This window comes from Corvus brachyrhynchos, unplaced genomic scaffold (assembly GCF_000691975.1).
Source record: "Corvus brachyrhynchos isolate BGI_N302 unplaced genomic scaffold, ASM69197v1 scaffold194, whole genome shotgun sequence".
Classification (NCBI taxonomy): Eukaryota; Metazoa; Chordata; class Aves; order Passeriformes; family Corvidae; genus Corvus; species Corvus brachyrhynchos.
The window spans coordinates 5,009,979-5,028,320 of NW_008237890.1; the positions used below are offsets into that span (position 1 = coordinate 5,009,979).

The following is an 18,342-nucleotide window of genomic DNA, read 5'->3' on the forward strand; positions in this document are numbered from 1 at the left end:
TTCTTCTGGAGGAAAAAAAAAGAGACTTCTGAGAAAATTTTAGTTGCACCACTTTTTTTTTTTCTTCTATTCAGATTTTGGTATAAAGCGAAATATATGTTTTGGCAATAAATATTAAGAAAAGGGTGGTATGAAAAACTAGTTTCTTAGTGTTCAGAGCTATCTCTTAATGTGAAAATTTGGCACAATTGACAGAGGTATAGTTTCCCATACCAGGCTACCTCTTTTTTTTTTTTTTTAATCCAAGCAATTAATCTTTGTTGAGTACAGTACTACAAGTAGTCTGTCAAGATTTTCTTCTCTCATGTAAAGTTAAAGTTTTCAGTGTGCAAGGCGCCAATAATTTAATGGAACTAAATATGTCCTTAGAAATTATACTACTATCCATACTTTAAAAATGAAGTTTTCAACTGTTTTCTCATTTGAGATGGAAAGAAAGCTGTGTTGTTTTTTCTAGGTGTGTGAGTGATTGTTGCATGGTAATTATTGGGTTTTGAGTCTTATGAACACATACACCAAGGTGAATTCTCATGGATAGACGTTAAAAATCGCAAAGGATACATCTAGCTATTCTTTATTAATATACTGCTTTTATGTAAAAGCAAAACAAACAAACAAAAAAACCCCGAATCACAAACTCAGAGTTTTTAAAAGTAAGGGTTCTTTTTCTACATTTTCTGTTAAAATTATAGATTGAAGCATAAATGCATTTTTTTCTTCTCCATATTTTTAGTGCAGGTTATTAGCAGCTGGAATGAATAAAATCATCATTTTATTAATATATTACACCAAGTGCTGCCATTGAGCACCACGATATAAAAAAAGGCATTAAAGTATTAGCAAAAGGAGGGCCACAAGGTTGGTGAAATGTCTGGAGGTGAAAGCCTTATGAGGAATGTCTGTGGTCACTTGGTCTGTTCAGCCTGGAGGAGACTGAGAGGAGACCTCATTGTGATCTACAGGGGGAAGTGGAGGGGCAGGTACTGATCCTTTATCTCTGGTGACCAGGGACAGGACTTGAGGGAATGGCATGAAACTGGGTCAGGAAAGTTTAGGTTGGATATCAGGAAAAGATTCTTACCCCAGAGGGTGGTTGAGCACTGGAACAGGCTCCCCAGGGCAGTGGTCACAGCACCAGCCTGACAGAATCCAAGAAGCATTTGGACAATGCTCTTGGGCACATTGTGTGACTCTTGGGGTGTCTTGTGCAGGGACAGGGGTTGGACTCAATGATTCTAATGGGTGCCTTCCAACTCAGCATGTTCTATGATTCTGTAAACATGTGGCTGCAAGCCAGGGATGGTAAAGATGGAGTCCAGGCTAGTGTCCCGTTTTAGACTTTAATATGAATGTCCATCTGCTATCATGTTCAAAAATAAACCTTTATGGGTCATTACTATTGACTGTTGAATACAACTGATGTTTCATGTTACCTTGCTTTAATTAATGGAAAGAGAGCATTAATGAGTTTGTAGTTCAACTTGAAGTAAATAATGGATTTCTTTAAGGTCTGCATTATAAATATATTGTCTGTATTGATTTCTTTTTTATTGTAACACTAATGATTTTTTTCTAAAAGTGAGTGGAGTTACAGTTCAATTTAATATTCCTCCTGTATAGTCCTAAATATTACTGTTTTATCTAATATAATAAAAATATGTTCAAATAGATTATTCTAGGTTTATGAAACACTTGGAAAACTTGCTATGTTAAAGGCTGTTATCAGACAGTACATGCAATCATAGTATACACATTTATCTTCAATAGAATTATTTTGAAGAGAAATGGAGTTTGTAATAGTCTTATGAGATAGAGGATCAATGTATGCAAACAAAATAGTTTTATTGATATTCAGAAAACCTTGGCAGGGGCTATTCTGCTATGTTACTATATATTTATATATTAATCTACAGTTTTTAAGCTTAGGAGACTAGAAGTACAATTCTCAGAGTTGACTAAAACTGTAAAATTGTAGTTGGTAATTGTTCACGTAGTAGTAACACTGTTTTCTAACTGCTTGTGAGTATTAACAAATGATTCTTTCAGTATGCTGCCAATTAAACTAAAGCATGTCTCTGTTACAGATTTTAATCATCTTGGGAGCTTGTCAAGTAAACGTATATACAGTCAACAATTCATTCTCCAGAGTTTATAGACTTAAAATCTACCTATTGGACAGCATGAGTTCATCCTCTCCAGTCAACTACTCTGTAACAGAAGCTAGAAGGTGAGCTTCGTTTCTGTATTTTTAAGTCTAGTAATACAGTTCCTGATTTTGTGGTTTATTTTCTAGATCCCTGAAATTACGTAATTCAGACTGAAGAAGAACCAGATATGCTGTGATATATGCAAACTAGGCCATGTCAATACAGTTATTAGATCCTAGAATTACAGAATAGCTAGGGTTGGAACAGGCTTCAAAGATCATTGAATTCCAACTGCCTGCTCTGGACAGGGACACCTTTCACTAGACCAGATTGCTCAGAGCCCCATTCACCTTGGCTTTGAGCTGACTGTCAGGAATGGGGCATCCATAGCTTTTCTGGGCAACCTGTTCCAGTGCCTTACCACTCCCACAGTAAAGGATTTTTCTAATATCTAATCCAAACCTACTCTCCTTCTGTTTAAAGCCATTCTCTCTTGTCCTGTCACTACATGCTCATGTAAAAAGTCTCTCTCCATCTTTCTTGTAGGCTCCCTTCAGGTACTGGAAGGCCACAGTTAAGTCACCCTGAAGCCTTCCCTTCTCCAGGCTGTACAATCCCAATTCTCTAAGCCTTTCTTTGTAGGAAAGGTGCTCTATCCCTCTAATCAACTTCTTGGCCCTCCTGTGGACTCACTCCAACAGGTCCATGTCCCCCTGTGCTGGGACCCCAGAGCTGGATGCAGCACTGCAGGTGGGGTCTCACCAGAGCAGAGCAGAGGGGCAGAATCCCCTCCCTGGCCCTGCTGCCTGCACTGCTTTGGATGCAGCCCAGGACACATTTGGATTTCTGGACTGCCAGGGCACATTGCTGGGTCATGTCCTACCTCTCCTCCACCAGCACGCCTAAGTCCTTCTTGGCAGGGCTGTTCTCCATCTGTTCATCCCCCAGCCTGGGCTGACACCAGGGGTTGCCCTGACCCAGCTGCAGCACCTTGCACTTGGTCTTGTTAAGCCTCCTGAGATTCCCATGGGTCCACTTCTCAAGCTTGTTCAGTTGTAGGGGACTGTGTCGAAGGCTTTACAGAAGCCCAGATAAGTGCCATCTGTAGCCCTTCCTTTGTCCACTAATGTTGACATGTTATCAGATGATAAATTGTCTACACCTGGTGAGCTAACACAATGCTTGTTCTCCTAAAACCACTGACCTGTGGAACTGCACAATGCCCATTGTGTAAGAAGGAGAACTGTAAGTTCACCAGCCCCAGTGCCCTGCCAGCTTGACTCTGTAACATTGCTGTCCCTGACCACTATGGACTACCAGAGAGACCCCCAGGACAGAAGAACACGTGCGTAAAGGAGAGGGAAAATATGTTAATGGTAGCAGGGAAATGATTATCATATGTATGTTTATTCTGGGATGATCAATGAATTTGTATGTAAAATACAGTAAATAAACAGAAACTTTCTGATTTTAGAAGGAGCTACCCCCTTGTGCATCTGGCTGAATAAAGAATGCCTGCTTCTTAATGCTACCTTGGTGTTAAGGAGTTTTTTATTTTACCAGATTTTTGGTAGCAGTCACTCCATCATTACAGGTGTGCATACTGGCCATCTGATGTGCAAAAATTCTCACACAGGCATAGGAAACATGGCAGAGGTAGTTTCTGTCTCCATTTAGGAGCAATGACGTGGACTTCCAGAAGGGTTTTCTGCAATAGCTATGGAGGTAGAGGTTGGCTATTAGTCTTGCACATGGCTCTTCTTTTTGTTAACCTGATACATGTTTGATCTTTGGCACAATTAAAGTAAACTTTAATTCATCCTGTTTATCTTAACTGTGAGAACTATTTGTCACTATTTAACATCTGATTGTAAAAAACTGCCGGTTGTATAGGAGTAGCAAAATGCCATGAGTAGGTACTTTGGTCAGGAAGTCAGGCTTCAGACTACTTCAACTGCAGAAGTTTAGCATAATTGCACTGCTACATAGTAAATGAAAGAAAGTTTCTCTGATACAATATTACAGTTTCAGCCAAATACTGAAGGAAAGCTAGTGAAAACTGTTTCTCTGCAATGTTCTTTGTTGACTGTGATTAGCTGACTTGTGACGTGAATGTGAATTTTTGAGTGTTTGGTGATGTAGAACTCAAAATCTATTTCACCTGCTCATACGCTTTCTTAAATAGTCTTAAGGTACTACCAAAAATGATGTCTTAGATAAAAGGTCTAGTTGCTAAAATACATATTTTCATTCAAAACCAATGATCAATGAACTATGAATATGTGAAAATGGAAGTGCAAAGCAGTCTCTGAATTCCTTAGACTGCAAATCATACATGATTTGAAACTTTCCAGGGATTTTGTGTGATTTTGTGACTTAAGCTTCCAAGAACTTCATGCTTGTAGCACTTCTACTTGTAAATGAATATGGAAAGAAGACTCTTCTTCAGTAGGTATGAAGCTTTCACAAAGCACTGCATGTGCTGATGTCACTGTGATGATTAAAGAAAATATCACAGAAATAAAGTGGTTAATTAAGGGTAATCCCTATTTTGTTTGAAGATGTTTAAGTAGACAAATAAAATAATGAAGAGGTAACATAATAATATTCCATCAGTTTTGTTGTCAGTGTTTTTTTAGTTGCTGATGTGGTTCTATAATAAGAACAAAAATAGGCTTTTCTGCTTTATAAGTTTTTACTATTAATATTGTAAGTTTAGGAGCTGTGCATAGGAAGTTACTTTTAATGCTTTTTTTCTCCCAGTACTTACTGTTATGCTGTTCGTCTTAATGCTCTTATGGACATCTTTCATTTCTATAACATCCCTAATTTGCTATGACTTGTGGTGTCACGTAACTTGTTTGTGGTGCTGTTTTTTCCCCCTACTGGTCCAGTTAAGCACATAGTTTTAATTTTTCTCTGAGTGAGTTTTAGTGTGCATGTATCTTCAGTGTACTCTTTTTTTTTTTTTTGCTGGGTAATTAATAGAAGAGTTGAAAGGAAAACCTTTTTTTAAAGCTGATTGCCATAAAAACCAAGGTAGTTTGCTTAAAGATTTGAAGGTGTTTCTTTTTAATTACTATTCAAAAAGTAGTTGTTCCCTTGCTTTCATTCCATGTGCTCTCCTTACAAGAAGTATTAAATATCAGGCTTAGTAAGCAGAATGACCTCCCCACTGCCCACAAACTATCAAAATGGTTACCCTTTTCTTAATCCTTGCTCTTTGCATTAGTCCTCCTTAGCTTTCAGTTTGAGTCCTGTTTTTTCCCCTAACCTCTGCTTTGTTAACTTTGGTGCCACCAAGTTTTTGGCTGTCTTTAATTGAGATAGATGCTTCTTTTACCATCTTTGAATAAGACTACTTGCTTTCTTTCATCTCTCTTTTCCCTAGCCATGGGAAAACAAAGGTCTTCCAAACCTATTATATGATGTCCGCAAACAACCTTTTATACAGTTTACAGGTGCTCTTGATGCTGAATTCATTCTTGCCTTTTTTTCTTTTATATATTTTCTGTATTCTTTACATATATATTTGTAGCTCTGTAGCCCATCATAGTATTCGTAGCTAGCATTTTATCTACCCTATTAGACAGAAAGACAAAATAAATTCCCCAGCGGCTCCAAGCTGGAGGTCCAAGGTTAGAATCTTGGGGAAGCCAAGGTTGAAACTAGCTCTCCAAGACACATTTTCATAAACAAAGTTTAACTCCTATCTAAAAGAGGGGGAATTCAAAGAGGGTTGAACAGGGGGGATTTACCTCACCACTTATGTCTTCAATTGGGGATTTTTGTCAGCTATGCTAATTTGCTAATCATATAAAGATTGTATATGTGAATTGTGCACCTAAGGATCCTTACAAAGATAACCCCTTTTTATCATCTAACTGTGCCTGGCTCATAATTTTAGGACCAGCGAAAAGGCATCACTCTCACTGTTCAGATTCCTCTTACTTCCTCCATGACTTACCACTCTATCTTCTTACTGCATTAGCTAAGAGTTGCTTAAAATAATGGTATTTTACTTACCTCGTTGCTGATTGTTTTGCCCTTTGAGATGTGTTGGTTCCTCTGGGTGTGGGTCTCGTAGTAAATACTGAAAGCTAATAATGTGCCACTGGTTTTCTTGCAGTACATACAGGTTTTAATGATCCTTATCTCCTACATTTATTAAAAATATAAAATGTGTTAAGTGCATGGCACTCTGTGGAACAATTACTGAGGGCATACAATTATTCTGATCACACAGATGAAGTCCATCTTGTTTTTAAATGAAGATTTGACAGAATTTATTAAATTATAAAATATCTGTAGGCTGCATGTAAAAACCTGAAATTTCATCATTTGTTGTTATTAATGTCTTTAAAGGCTACATTTAATCTAGAATACTGTCCCCCTTGTTGATGACATTTGTGCTAGTCACTTATTTGAGAAAACACATATCATAAGATAAATGTTCTTGTTGTAAAAAATATTAATGGTGCTTGTACATAAATCTAGGAGTAAGGTGGTAATTTTTTATATTTAGAAAAACCCAGTATACTGGATTTTAATTATACTATTCTTTCTGTAATTAATACTTAAGACTTCATGTAGACTAAGGTAAGCTATTTTAGTATTTTCAGCTCTGCATGAAATTACGCCATTTTTTTGTTTAATTTAATCATGGTTTTTTTTACAGTTTAATTTATATTAGTGGCCTTGACAACTTTCACTTTTGTGTGGAGCAACTGGTTATTACAACCATACTTACACAGTTTTAACAATTTGAAAAATGACTTATATCAAATAAAGTGAACACTGATTTTCAGTTCCTGAAATAAGAGTTTTCCAGTTTGAAGTTATAATAATTGATTGTAAGATAATTAAGCTAGTTGATTAAATATGTGTTTCTATACTAGTTTTTCACTCTCTACATTAAAACTTGTTTTGATTATTTTGATATTGCTTGTGATGCTCAGAGGCGAATCCTGTTACTTGCCAAGTAGATTTTCTTTTGGCTGAAAAAATAATAGAAATAAGATAACAATATTTTAAAGGAGTAGACCTTTAGTTTGTATTTTGTTTGTGATCAATTGTTTGTCTGTAGTTTAGATGTATATATCTTTGAAAACAAAATATGAAGAATGAGGTTTATTCCACATGTATGAGTTCATTTTATGACAGTGATGTTTTTGAGACAGTAATCCATGTTAAAAAATGAGCCTTACTGCAGAGACAAACAGAAACTTGCTAGTCATTTTAATGTATGTTATTGGAATGATGTTTTTTGGCATCCTGGAAGTTTACTGGATCCATAATAAAAATAATGAAACATAATTAAAAACTTATGTGCTTAAATTGACTTAGGGAAATTCGAAGTGCATATCTGATTTAAGTTCCTGCTGCTACATCTCTCATAGTTTACATAAGCAACAGTAGCATGACAACTGCATGGCATAATTTTACTTAAGTGAATGTATAGAGCTTTGCGTCCACAATCTGATAATTGAAATAAGGGATGATTAAAACTTAAAAGGAATGCTTATGATTTTTAAAGCAACAATATTTTGCAGCTTACGTAATGTGGAATGTGAGTTGCTACAGAAGAGCAATGAATTGGAGTTGGATGCCGTTTTAGATCTGAGATGGAAACTTCTTCAAGCTAAAAAAGAAAATTTGGACTTAACTATTCAACACAATCAAGAAGTAAGGACTTCTTTTTTATTTGCCTTACTTTATACTTGGAATAAATTAATCTTGTTTCATTGAAACAATACTCTCACATGGTGGATCAAAAGCTGGAAAATATCAAGGAAGGTGTCACTGTACAGACCTCTCATACCCGTTCATAGGTACTGTTAGCGCCTCTTGTCATTGTCAATAGTTAAAGGTGCGGTAGGTATCTTCAGCACTTCAGAACAGCAAAATGCAGAAGAATCTTGTGCATCCCCAGCTCAGTCTAAGAGATGGTTTGTTTGGTTTTTTGTTTTATTCCAGATAATTCCAGGCATCAATTTTTTTCAATCACACCACAGTTAATAAGCCAGTGGGAAAATAACGATTTAACTGAAGCACAGGAGCAAGTCATTGTGGGAGAAGCAGGCATCTCTTAATTTGAGAGACAATAAATGGGTATGGAACAACAAACTAGATTTATTGGCTGTATTTAGCCAAAAAAAGATGAATGAGCACCCACATCAACTGCTCCGGGCAGACTGCTAATACTGTCCCTGCCCAGCTCCATGGGGTCCTGCGTGCCCCCACAGATGCACGGGCGGGTTCAGTGCTACAGTCGGTAGCAAAGAGTCCAGAAGGGCATTTGGGTGCGTTCCGCCAGGAGCATTCATTGCTGCTACACTGTCGAAGGTTACAGAGGCAAATACAAATATGAGCCCAGAACTCACAGTTTTATGCGGGGCTGGGGCAAAGGCGGGACTAGGGAACGGGGTCCAGTGGGGAAGCTCAGGGGGAGTGAGGAGGAGGTAGAGGCTGACAGCCAACCGGGGAATCCAAATTGGGATAAATTAACAGAACAGAGCAATGCATCCTGGGAGAAGCCTTTTTGGTCACCCTAACAAGAAGTGGTTCTTGTGTTACTTGGGACTTGTCTTACTGAAACTCTCTGTCCCTTGTAATGTATGTTCACCGCCCACCACAGACTGCTTAGAGCAGAATTGCTACCTATAGTAGTAAAACTACTTCTTCAGCAGCATAGTTTAAACCAGATTATCAACTGCCAGATTGGCATTTTAGCAAATGTGGGAAGTGTGCCTAGCAGCAATATGCTGAAACTGATTACAACTCAGCACCTACCTTTTCCTGTGTTTGTTAATGGGAAAACTGATATTCAAACTAAAGAAAAGATTAATTGAATGTATTTTTGATGCTACTTCATTTCAATACTAGTTTGCTACAACAGTATCAAGGAAATCCTTTGTAAAGCAGGTGATTTCCCATGCATGAAGTTCTCATTAACAAGAATTTTGCGACTTTGTAGATGTTCTGAAGGAATATGTATTTTACTTTCCACCTTCCTGTGTTGAAATATCTTTACTTTGATTTTCTGAATCCAGTTTTTGGCAGGAAATATTGTTTCTCAGCCTGTATAAGATCCCTTTTGGAAGCGTTTTCTATTCTTAGTTTGTTGTGTGTTAGCATTAATAGCATCTGTTTGACTACTGAGCATTATTGGGCTGAATTTTACGCTCGTATGTATATTTGTGAATTATTAGTTGTCTAATAGTCTAGTATCCCAACATGATCGTTTTTCTGAGTGCTACCAGAAAACTGTCTGTGGAATATAATGTTTCTCTTGTGGCATTTTTTCCTCTGAGGTGCAGGAAGATGACAGTAATATATGGTTAGTTTTTTTAAGGTGGTGTATTTTTGGAAAAATAGAGGGGTATGTTTAAGGTAGATGAAATTAATCTAGGAAAAGGATCAGTTTGCACAAACCAGTAAAGTATCAAAGTGTGCATAAACGTGCATTTGCAAGATTGTATTTCAAATTCAAATGGAATAAGATAGCAGTTGTGAATGTGATTCCAAGTATCTTTTAAAAATGTTCTGTAGGTGTCTTTCTGTAACATGTTGCACTTTTTCAAGGGAAAGTTTTTGGCAGTTCTGTGAAATTTTTTTTCTAGGTGTCCAACTATGAAAACCAGATAATCAAATTACGGTCGCAATTTGAGAGAGGAGAGGCTGTTCGACAAGGTCTGGAGTACAAACTGGCAGTTGCCAGAAAAGGTGCCCATCTGAAAATGCGTACTGCAGAAGAAGAGTTAACTGATGCAAAAAACAAACTTGTGGAACTGCAAGGTAGGTTTCAAAGAAGTAAGGATGGAATAAAGGCTAAGTCTGTTTCATGTCAGTAAGGTAAGTGAGAAGTGGGGACTTAATTAAATTTTCTAGTTACTGCTGTTTTTCTTGAATCTCTCTTAGGTTTCTGGTCTCTTATCCATTTTTAGCTTTTGAAAACTCCTAAGAGTTCACAAAACTCTTACTGTCTCATGTGTGAATTAAAACTAACTAGCTGTCTGACAGTCCTTTCCTATCATTGTGTCCACTGATTCTCTGTGTCATCTTAATGTGTTCTCTTCATTTCATTCTTTTCTGACTAGGAAGAGATGTCAGAAATCTGGGATGGATTTGAAATAAAAATCTGTTGAAAAGTGCTGATGACTTAAGTGCCAATGCAGCTAGTTGTATTCAGTAAAATGAAAAGCCATTGTAAAGTATTTTCTCCTGTAAAGCTGCTTACAGATTAGGAAGACTTCTGTGGCATTTAAGCTTTCACAGAAGAGTGTATACTGTGTTCCCCATCTCAGGTCATTTGTGGGCTGAAGATTTAAATCTGTTAAGGACCAGTTAATTTTCCTTGGAAAAGCTAGATCTTTGCTTGGTAGCCCAACCTGTCTTAGGTTTGTTGATACTCTCTTTCATGGAACAGGTGCCTATCTTTACGGTCATTTAAACTGAGCTCAAATTTAATTGATACAGACTAATATCTATATCAAAAATGACATTTGGAAATCAACTGGCAAAATGTAGAAATCTGAAAATAAGTCTTCCATTCTATAAAGATGTCAATTCACAGAATCATAGAAAATGCTGATTTGGAAGGGACCCACAAAGAGTTATCTCAAGTTTTTATTCTTTTCCAAGAGAAAAAAGTGTTTTAATTTTTAAAAATCTCTCAACCATTCCTATGTTCTTTTGGGAAACATGCAATAGGAGCATAAAATTTTCTAGTTTCTTCTTAGTGAAGATGGTGCTCTCCAGTGCTGGAATGTGAATGTTGCAGTGTTCCACAGGGTATCACAATATACAGAAGAACTGATGATTATTGTGTGTTTGGGGTTTTTTTTCTGGATATGTTTTGCTGTACTACTTGTTTTTTTTTTTCTTTCTCTTTTTCTTTAAACAATAGTATTCAATGAAAACCTTCAGCAGAAAGTGACAGAGACTGAGAAAACATTTCACAATGCTCAACAGAAGTGGGAAGAAGAACAGCAAAGACTTGCAAGGGCGAAGGATGATATCAGCAGAATTTATAACAATGAATATGTATTCCTTCTTAAGGAAAGAAACCAAGTAGAAACGATTTTACTGGTATGGTGTATTAATAGTTGGAAAGTTGCATGAGATAATGGCTGGAACTTTCTTAGTGTGAAGTGTATAGTGGGTTGAGGTCTTTCTGATTTAGGAAAAATTCCCCAAGAAGCTAAATGCTGCAGAGTGTTTCTGAAGAAGGTAGCCTTATAAAGTTACACTTGGTGTGTCACAGTCTTTCTTGCTTTGATAAAATGTGTTGTGGCTGATTTTGATGGTAAATGCCTAAATCAAGTTACCAGTGCACAGTCCATTTGCACTGTCATGCAATACAGAGTAAAATCAGGGGCACCTCACACCCACTGATTCCATTTCCCTGTTACTTCCCCGAGTCTGACATCCAATAGCCTGTGACTATGAAAATAGTTTGTGTAATATGAAGACCACATACTTTCAGCGAACCTGAACAGTGATAATAGGATTTCCAGCTGTGCATTGTACATGTGTATCGTGTGAATAATTCACTCCATACCACATATGAAAAATAAGCATTGTTGGAAATTCTGCCATTTGGTTAGATAAAAATCACCTAATACTCAAGAGATGGTCTTGTAATCTGTTTTAGAGTGTGGGGTTTTGTTCTTTAGTAATTGTATTTCCTGATTTATACTGATGTTTATATATCCTTCGGGTATCAAATGTGTAAAAAATAATAAAAGTATAAGCTTGTTTTTACACTTTTTTTAGGCAGTCAAGCTATTCAAAACTGAAATATGTTTTGAAGAAATAATGTAGCATTATGGTGTGGAAGTGCTGAGTGAACATACCTAACTTTTACTTGCTCCACAGGGACACAAACAATTACACCACTGTACTTCAATTAGACTTTAATCTTTTTAAATGTCAAGTTACATATGTTGTATCTTAGCTATGTGAGAATACCATTTTGAGGAAAAACAAGAATGTATTCAGCTGTATATACTCCATTTTATGTATTCTTCGTAAAATGGACTGTATGCAGAGACTCTGTTAAGGCTGATAGACATTTGCATTGCATGATGTACACAGAGAACAGATTGCTGCTAAAAGATTAACTTTTTAATGTATTTTCTTCCTTTATAGTCCCTTTTAAGATGTGACAAACTTGTCTCAGTTGAGATGGGCACTGGTCAAGCGGTAGAAAGTTTTCTGATTGCTTTCTTCCCATCCTGTCAGCTCCAAGCCTGAGATAGTACCAAACAGTCTTCCAAAATGACACTAAACAATCCTTGCCTGGCAGCTTGATAGCTGAGTTCTGACAGCAAATTTACCTGTTTGTTTACAACCAGTAACTGTTGTACTATGTTACGGTGCTATTGGTCAGATTCTATATGGCACGTGTAGGAACAGCTCTCAAAAGAAACAGGGCAGAGACAATCCCTTAATTATGTATATTGCAAAGCTACTGTGTACTGACTCTTCAGCTGTTTGAAGGCAAGATCTGGAAGGAGTGGTGCAATAATGACACCTCTAGTAGAAATCAGGTAGTGTGTGGATAAATAGTGTTTCTGTGCATGGACTGCAAAAGGAGTTGCACTGTGTTGCTTGTCTTAATTACCAGGAGACCTGATGGTGGAAAAGGATCCCACGATTTGAATTTTCTCTGAATGAAGGGTAAAAAGGAAATTCCCCCTCAGTAATTTTGTGGATATGTTGAACAGTACTTTGAGAGACTAATTGAGAGAACTGTAAAGGAATAGTTTAGGAAAAGAAAAAGAAAGAGAAGGTTTCAGAGAAAAATATGTGAGCTCTTTGACAGGTGATACCCTAAGGTCCTTCTCAAACCAACAGAAACATGAGTCAGTTTTCCTTCAAAGTCAATGCTTAAAAAACTAGGGTTAGGTTTAGGCTATGAGGAAACTTAGACACAGTTTTCTTTTTAAGTTGCTGGGTAAAGCAGGCTGAGAGTGGAGCTTTGGCTCTGTGTTCTGGCTAACAGTAGACTGAGTTAAGTTGGGAAGGGTTTGGAATGGACTTGTCATCTTTTGTATAAAGTGTTCAGAAGTACATTCAGTGCGTTTAATACTGTATGAAAAGCACGATGTTTTAAGAAGTTTTCTGTACTCTTGGAAGTGACGTTTATTCTCAGATCAAAAGGAACAGTGGATTGCTTGGGTCGTTGTGTTCTCTGTCAATGTGTGTTTATTCAGAAGTGGAAGGTGGTTTGTAGAAGCAGGAGTTTTGCTGGAAGAGTGTACTAAAGCTATATAATTGTTCACTCCTGAACTAAATGTGATTCACTACTAGATGCCAACTCCTAGTGTGCTTTGAATAGTAAAATTTTCAAATTTAGTTCAATTTTCCTGCTTTGCTATTGTAGTGTTCCTTTGCCCATCACCCTAGTTATAGTCATACATAGTTACAAAATTCTGGGAAATAGAAAATACATACATAAATGTTAAAGCTGGACTTGACTGTGTTGTTGTTTGAAAGCTTAACTGATTTAACTTGGCATATAAATGTCAGATGGGTCTCGGTTTGTTAACTAAAACTTCAAATGTGTTCCAGTCTTTTGTGTTGTGTATTTACAGTCCTGTTTTAAATAATTTATAGTTACTTTGAGTTATGAGATGAAAGCTAAATAAAATGGTCTTAATACGTACATAGAAGCAAGATTCTAAGCATGTATGGTCAATGCTGGTTCCAAAACTGCACCATGAACTACAAGTCTGAACTTGGCTATGAAAATGCTGAGGTAGTCATAGAAATGAAGTCAGTTTAATCTACTAAAATGTGTCTCTATGATATGGAGGAAAAGTAATCCTCTCTGCTTTCTAACAGAGAAAGGTTTGTACTGCGCTGTATTGAGTGTGCTTATCATAGTGTTTGGTGCATGGTGAAAGATGTTGGAGTTCAATAGTAAGTGCAATAGCATCATCTTGTGGTCAGTCAGAAATATAGTATTTGTTCACAGAAGCGCTGTTTTTCCTTAGACTATTGGCGAATTGTGTTGTTTATACACACTTTAAACCATCCAACCAGCCATGTTTTTTATAAGCAAATATGTACAGTCAGTGTGTATATGACATGTAGATACACATGTATATATAGAGGTTTTTTTTAGCATGGTGAAATGTGTTTCTTTCTGAACCTTCTAAGTGCAGGTAACTGCTGGAACAGTCTCACACAGTCATACCATGTCTGAAAAGTTCAGAGACTTCAAGGTTCTGAAAGTCATGTTGACTTGTTTAACATGCTTGAGGTATTACTCATGTCAGTTTTTGTCTGCTAGTGTTAACTACATTTCCAGCATGAAATATTTTGAAGTAGTATTTTTCCAGAAAATGATCTATTACTGATTTTATATGCAGTTTTCACAGCTTACTTTTGTTGATATGTGGAAGATAAATCTGAAGAGTAATATTTTTGTATCTTTGCAATATGGAGAAGATGAGAGTAGTTGTAAATTTGAGTAAAAATATTTTTTTTACCATGCTGATGGGAAGAAACCTCTTCCTTGTCTTAGTATTACAGGAAAAGTTAGAGGATTACATTAAATTTAATCCATATCCAGGTAGACTGTTTTTGCAGTATTTGGTTTACTGAGGTTCCTATTTTTCAGTTCACTTGTTTCACAGGCATGCTCCTTGTTACCTTTTCAGAGAAGGCCAAAAAATTGTGCCATAGTGCCTCTTCATGAAAAGAGACAATAAATTAAAATTTTCAGTTACTAATTGATAATAATGGAGTGGCGCTAGGTGTTAGTAAGAGAGTCATGAATCCCTATTGTCATGCTTAAGTGGCCAAAACTTTCTACCTTCAGTCATTAATAACTTCTAAAATTTATCTTCCGAACTTCGGAAAAGACTCGTATTTCTTTGACCTTCATGTATAAACATGGTTCTGTCAAATTTCAATCTTCTGAAGGATCATTCTTTATGAATAATTCATTTTCTTTTCCTTCTTCTCCCTGCTCTGCAGATGCCTTATGATTAGTAATCTTCAGGAAAAAGATTATGTGATGTAAGAGTAATAGCAGAATTTATAGACCAACTGGTTTATTTTCACAAAATGTCTCTTGCCACGATAACTGATAGGAATAAATGAGCAGGAGGACTTACGGTAATCTTTCTGTGTTTTGCACTGGAAGTAATTGGCTCTCCAAAGGTCCTCCAGCTAAGTCACTGGATTTGTAGCTTGTTTCTGATACTAGTTATGGAAAAGCTTACTCCTGTCCACTAGACCAAAGCTATTCTTTTTTGAGGCTTCTGGAATCTCCAGCTTAAATATGCACTAGGCTACTGGGGGCTCATTATTTGGCTACTTTCCACCATGTCTGGTGTGGCATGAATGAGGATTTTGTGTTAGTGACTCCATAGAGCTGCTGAGTCCAATAGTGTTAGTAATTACACCAACCTGTAGCTTGGTTCAACTTCCGAAAGCAGAAATTGTGGTGGGGAACAGTTTAGTTATTTTATCTTTATGAGAACTTCATAGTTCATGTAGCTAATTTTTAAATTCAGTTTCTAGACAGAAAAGTCCTCAGAACAGTAGAAATTAAGAATATTTAGTCTATGGGAGTAACTTTCAACAAATGTCTGATTATTTGATTTGAAGTTCTAACAGTTAAAATAATAACAAAGTAAAACTTCTGTCTATGTATCATTTCATCAAATGCACTTAACTGTTTCCCTCTCCACCATTGCTATTGAGCTGTGAGAGAGAACAGATTGGAGGAGCAGCCTTTTAGTCCTTTAGAGAAAGGTTTCCTGCGGAGAATTGGCTCTGATTTTAGTATTACTGCAGAAGGTCATGTTCATAGTGAGTTTTGAGCCAACACATGTTACCTGGTGGTGAATGAAGAGCATATCTTATGGTAAATGGTTGACATGTGCTGACATATTAGATTTTAATAACTTGTTCTGATGCAGTCTTTCCTCTTTTGATACTTCTACTATAATATTTTATATTAGAAAACATAACTCTTAATGCCTTATTTTTTTTGTAGGAGCTGAATAATGAACTGCAAAATATGCGCAAGAAATTGAGAGATGTGGAGGTGGAACATAGTGGCTGTAATGAGGTGCTGAGAAGCCAAGCCAATGAACTTAAATGCAGCACCGAACGAGAGAAGAGACTTAGAAAGGAACTTGAAGTAAGGCTTTTTGACTATTGCTATTAGTTTCAACAGCACTGACACTGAGCAATTTAATTTTTGAGGGATGGAACCTTCCAGTTAGGCTGTAATTCTAAGTACTTGATGAACAAAATATTGAACATCTGTTTTGCAGAAAAGGCTGAGCAGATGAATGCCACTTATATTATGAGCTTGGCTTGAGACTCATGTTTGAACAGCAGATAGGAAAAGGTTTATTTAAGTGTGAAAACAAGGCTAACTTTGCTTTAGGAAATCTAAATGTCTTAATTTGTCTATCTTCTTATATTTTTGGTTTATTGGATTTCTGGTGGAGAATCTGCTGGAGCTGCAAAAATTGCCAGATGTTGTGCTGGGTGAGGGAGTAGAATATTGGAAGATGACAATGGTCTCACAGCAGCCTCTTCCTGTCTAGAGTTAGTTACTGCAGGCTTAGTTCTCCTCTCTGTTGAGTTACACCCATGGTTGAGAAGTCTCTAGTTTTTGAGAGTTGCGACTTTGTAAATATGCTGTTTACACTAAAAAGCTAGTTTCCTCCTAAGTTTCAATATTTTATTTATCCACTGATAGGCTTTGTAGTAGTTATGTTATCTGTATGTACAGTCTGGATCAAGACTTTCTTGGTAGAACATTTGTCATTGCAGAAAAGCATAGTGAGTGGACAATTCTTTATTCTGATGTATGTTTTCTACCAAATGCATCTTTAAATATTTTCTCCAATGAATTTAAAAGAACTGTCACTTCTAAAAGACCTTAAAGAAACAAGTGGCATAGTTTTCAGCTGTGGTTTTTTCCTGTTGTTTTTCTCTTAAAGGCAAAAGAAATGTTTTAAGCATTGATTTCTAGGTAGGTAGAGTCCTGCATTAAAGATGAAGCACAAAAGAAAATTCCTACAGGGAAGATCAAAGCTCATCAACTAAAAACACTGACTTATTGACCAATAAGGTAGACCTTTGTGCCCTCAAAGAATGCTACAGGAAATCTATTGTCATGTATTTTGAGCTGCACTTACTGGCCTAGGTGGAATTGCCTTCAGTTGGAAATTGTTGCATACTGTGGAGTTCCAATACCCCTTTTAAAAAACAGAGTTTTGCTTCCAAGTACTTGAATAAGGACTCTTCTTGTGACTTCATGGCTTTTCATATACTAACAGAGAAGTTATGAGCTGAAAGGAGGAGGAGCAAGGCAGCAAATAGTTTATCTTTCTAAATATTTTGATTGAATATACCCACCATGTGTAAATTTGAAAAGAAAGCACTTAGTTCCTTGAAAATGTACAATTGCTATACCCTAATGATGATCTTATCAGGGAATTCTACCTATTAACCACAATCAGATAAAATTTTTTTTGCTTCTTAATTTTTGTTAAACTATTTTAACTTTCTGAATATCTTAATAATGTAAGAAAATATATTCAGTCTACAGAAAAATTAGTCTTGTGGTACTATTCAAGCAGTGATTAAGGAAAAGTATGTGATGAAACCTTTTGCATTTGAAAGTTAAAGAAAATTAGCACAAGTCTTTGAATCAAAAAAACCAAACTAGATTAGACTTCAATACATATTGTTTTGTCAGCTTGCATCTCACTCTACCATCTTAAAAGTAAATTGCATGTGTGTAATTATCTGAAAGGGCCTACAATAACCTTGTAGATGGTGATTATACCACTTCCCTGGGAAGCCTCTTCCAATGCTTTGCAACCCTTGCCATGAGGAACTTTTTCCTCATATCCAGTCTAAACTTCCACTGTTACAGGTTGAGGCCATTTCCTCTCATTCTGTCACTTACTACTTGGGGAAAGAAACCAACCCCCACCTGGCTACAGCCTCCCATCAGGCAGTTGTAGAGAGTGATAAGATCTCCCCTGAGCCTCCTCTTTTCCAGGCTAAATAACCCCAGCTCCATCAGCCACTCCTCACAGAACTTGTGCTCCAGACCCTTTCCCAGCTCCATTGCCCTTCTCTGGACATACTCCAGCACCCTGATGTTCTTCCTGAATTGACAGGCCCAGAATTGAACACAGAATTTGAG

The 18,342-nt window shown here is 36.7% G+C and overlaps 1 protein-coding gene across 2 annotated transcripts in view; it reads left to right on the forward strand.

Annotated features, from left to right (window-relative positions):
- The first annotated feature begins 2,117 nt into the window (after positions 1 to 2,117).
- CCDC171 (coiled-coil domain containing 171) overlaps positions 2,118 to 18,342 on the forward strand; it is a 155,176-nt gene continuing 138,951 nt past the window's right edge. The window contains exons 1-5 of one of the 2 annotated variants that reach the window (XM_017732890.1): positions 2,118 to 2,227; positions 7,700 to 7,832; positions 9,770 to 9,944; positions 11,056 to 11,237; positions 16,165 to 16,311. In XM_017732890.1, coding sequence (XP_017588379.1) covers positions 2,181 to 2,227; positions 7,700 to 7,832; positions 9,770 to 9,944; positions 11,056 to 11,237; positions 16,165 to 16,311 — 684 coding nt within the window. In that variant the 5' untranslated portion in view covers positions 2,118 to 2,180. The remainder of the gene's footprint in view (positions 2,228 to 7,699; positions 7,833 to 9,769; positions 9,945 to 11,055; positions 11,238 to 16,164; positions 16,312 to 18,342) is intronic. The other variant, XM_017732891.1, reaches the window with a different exon arrangement.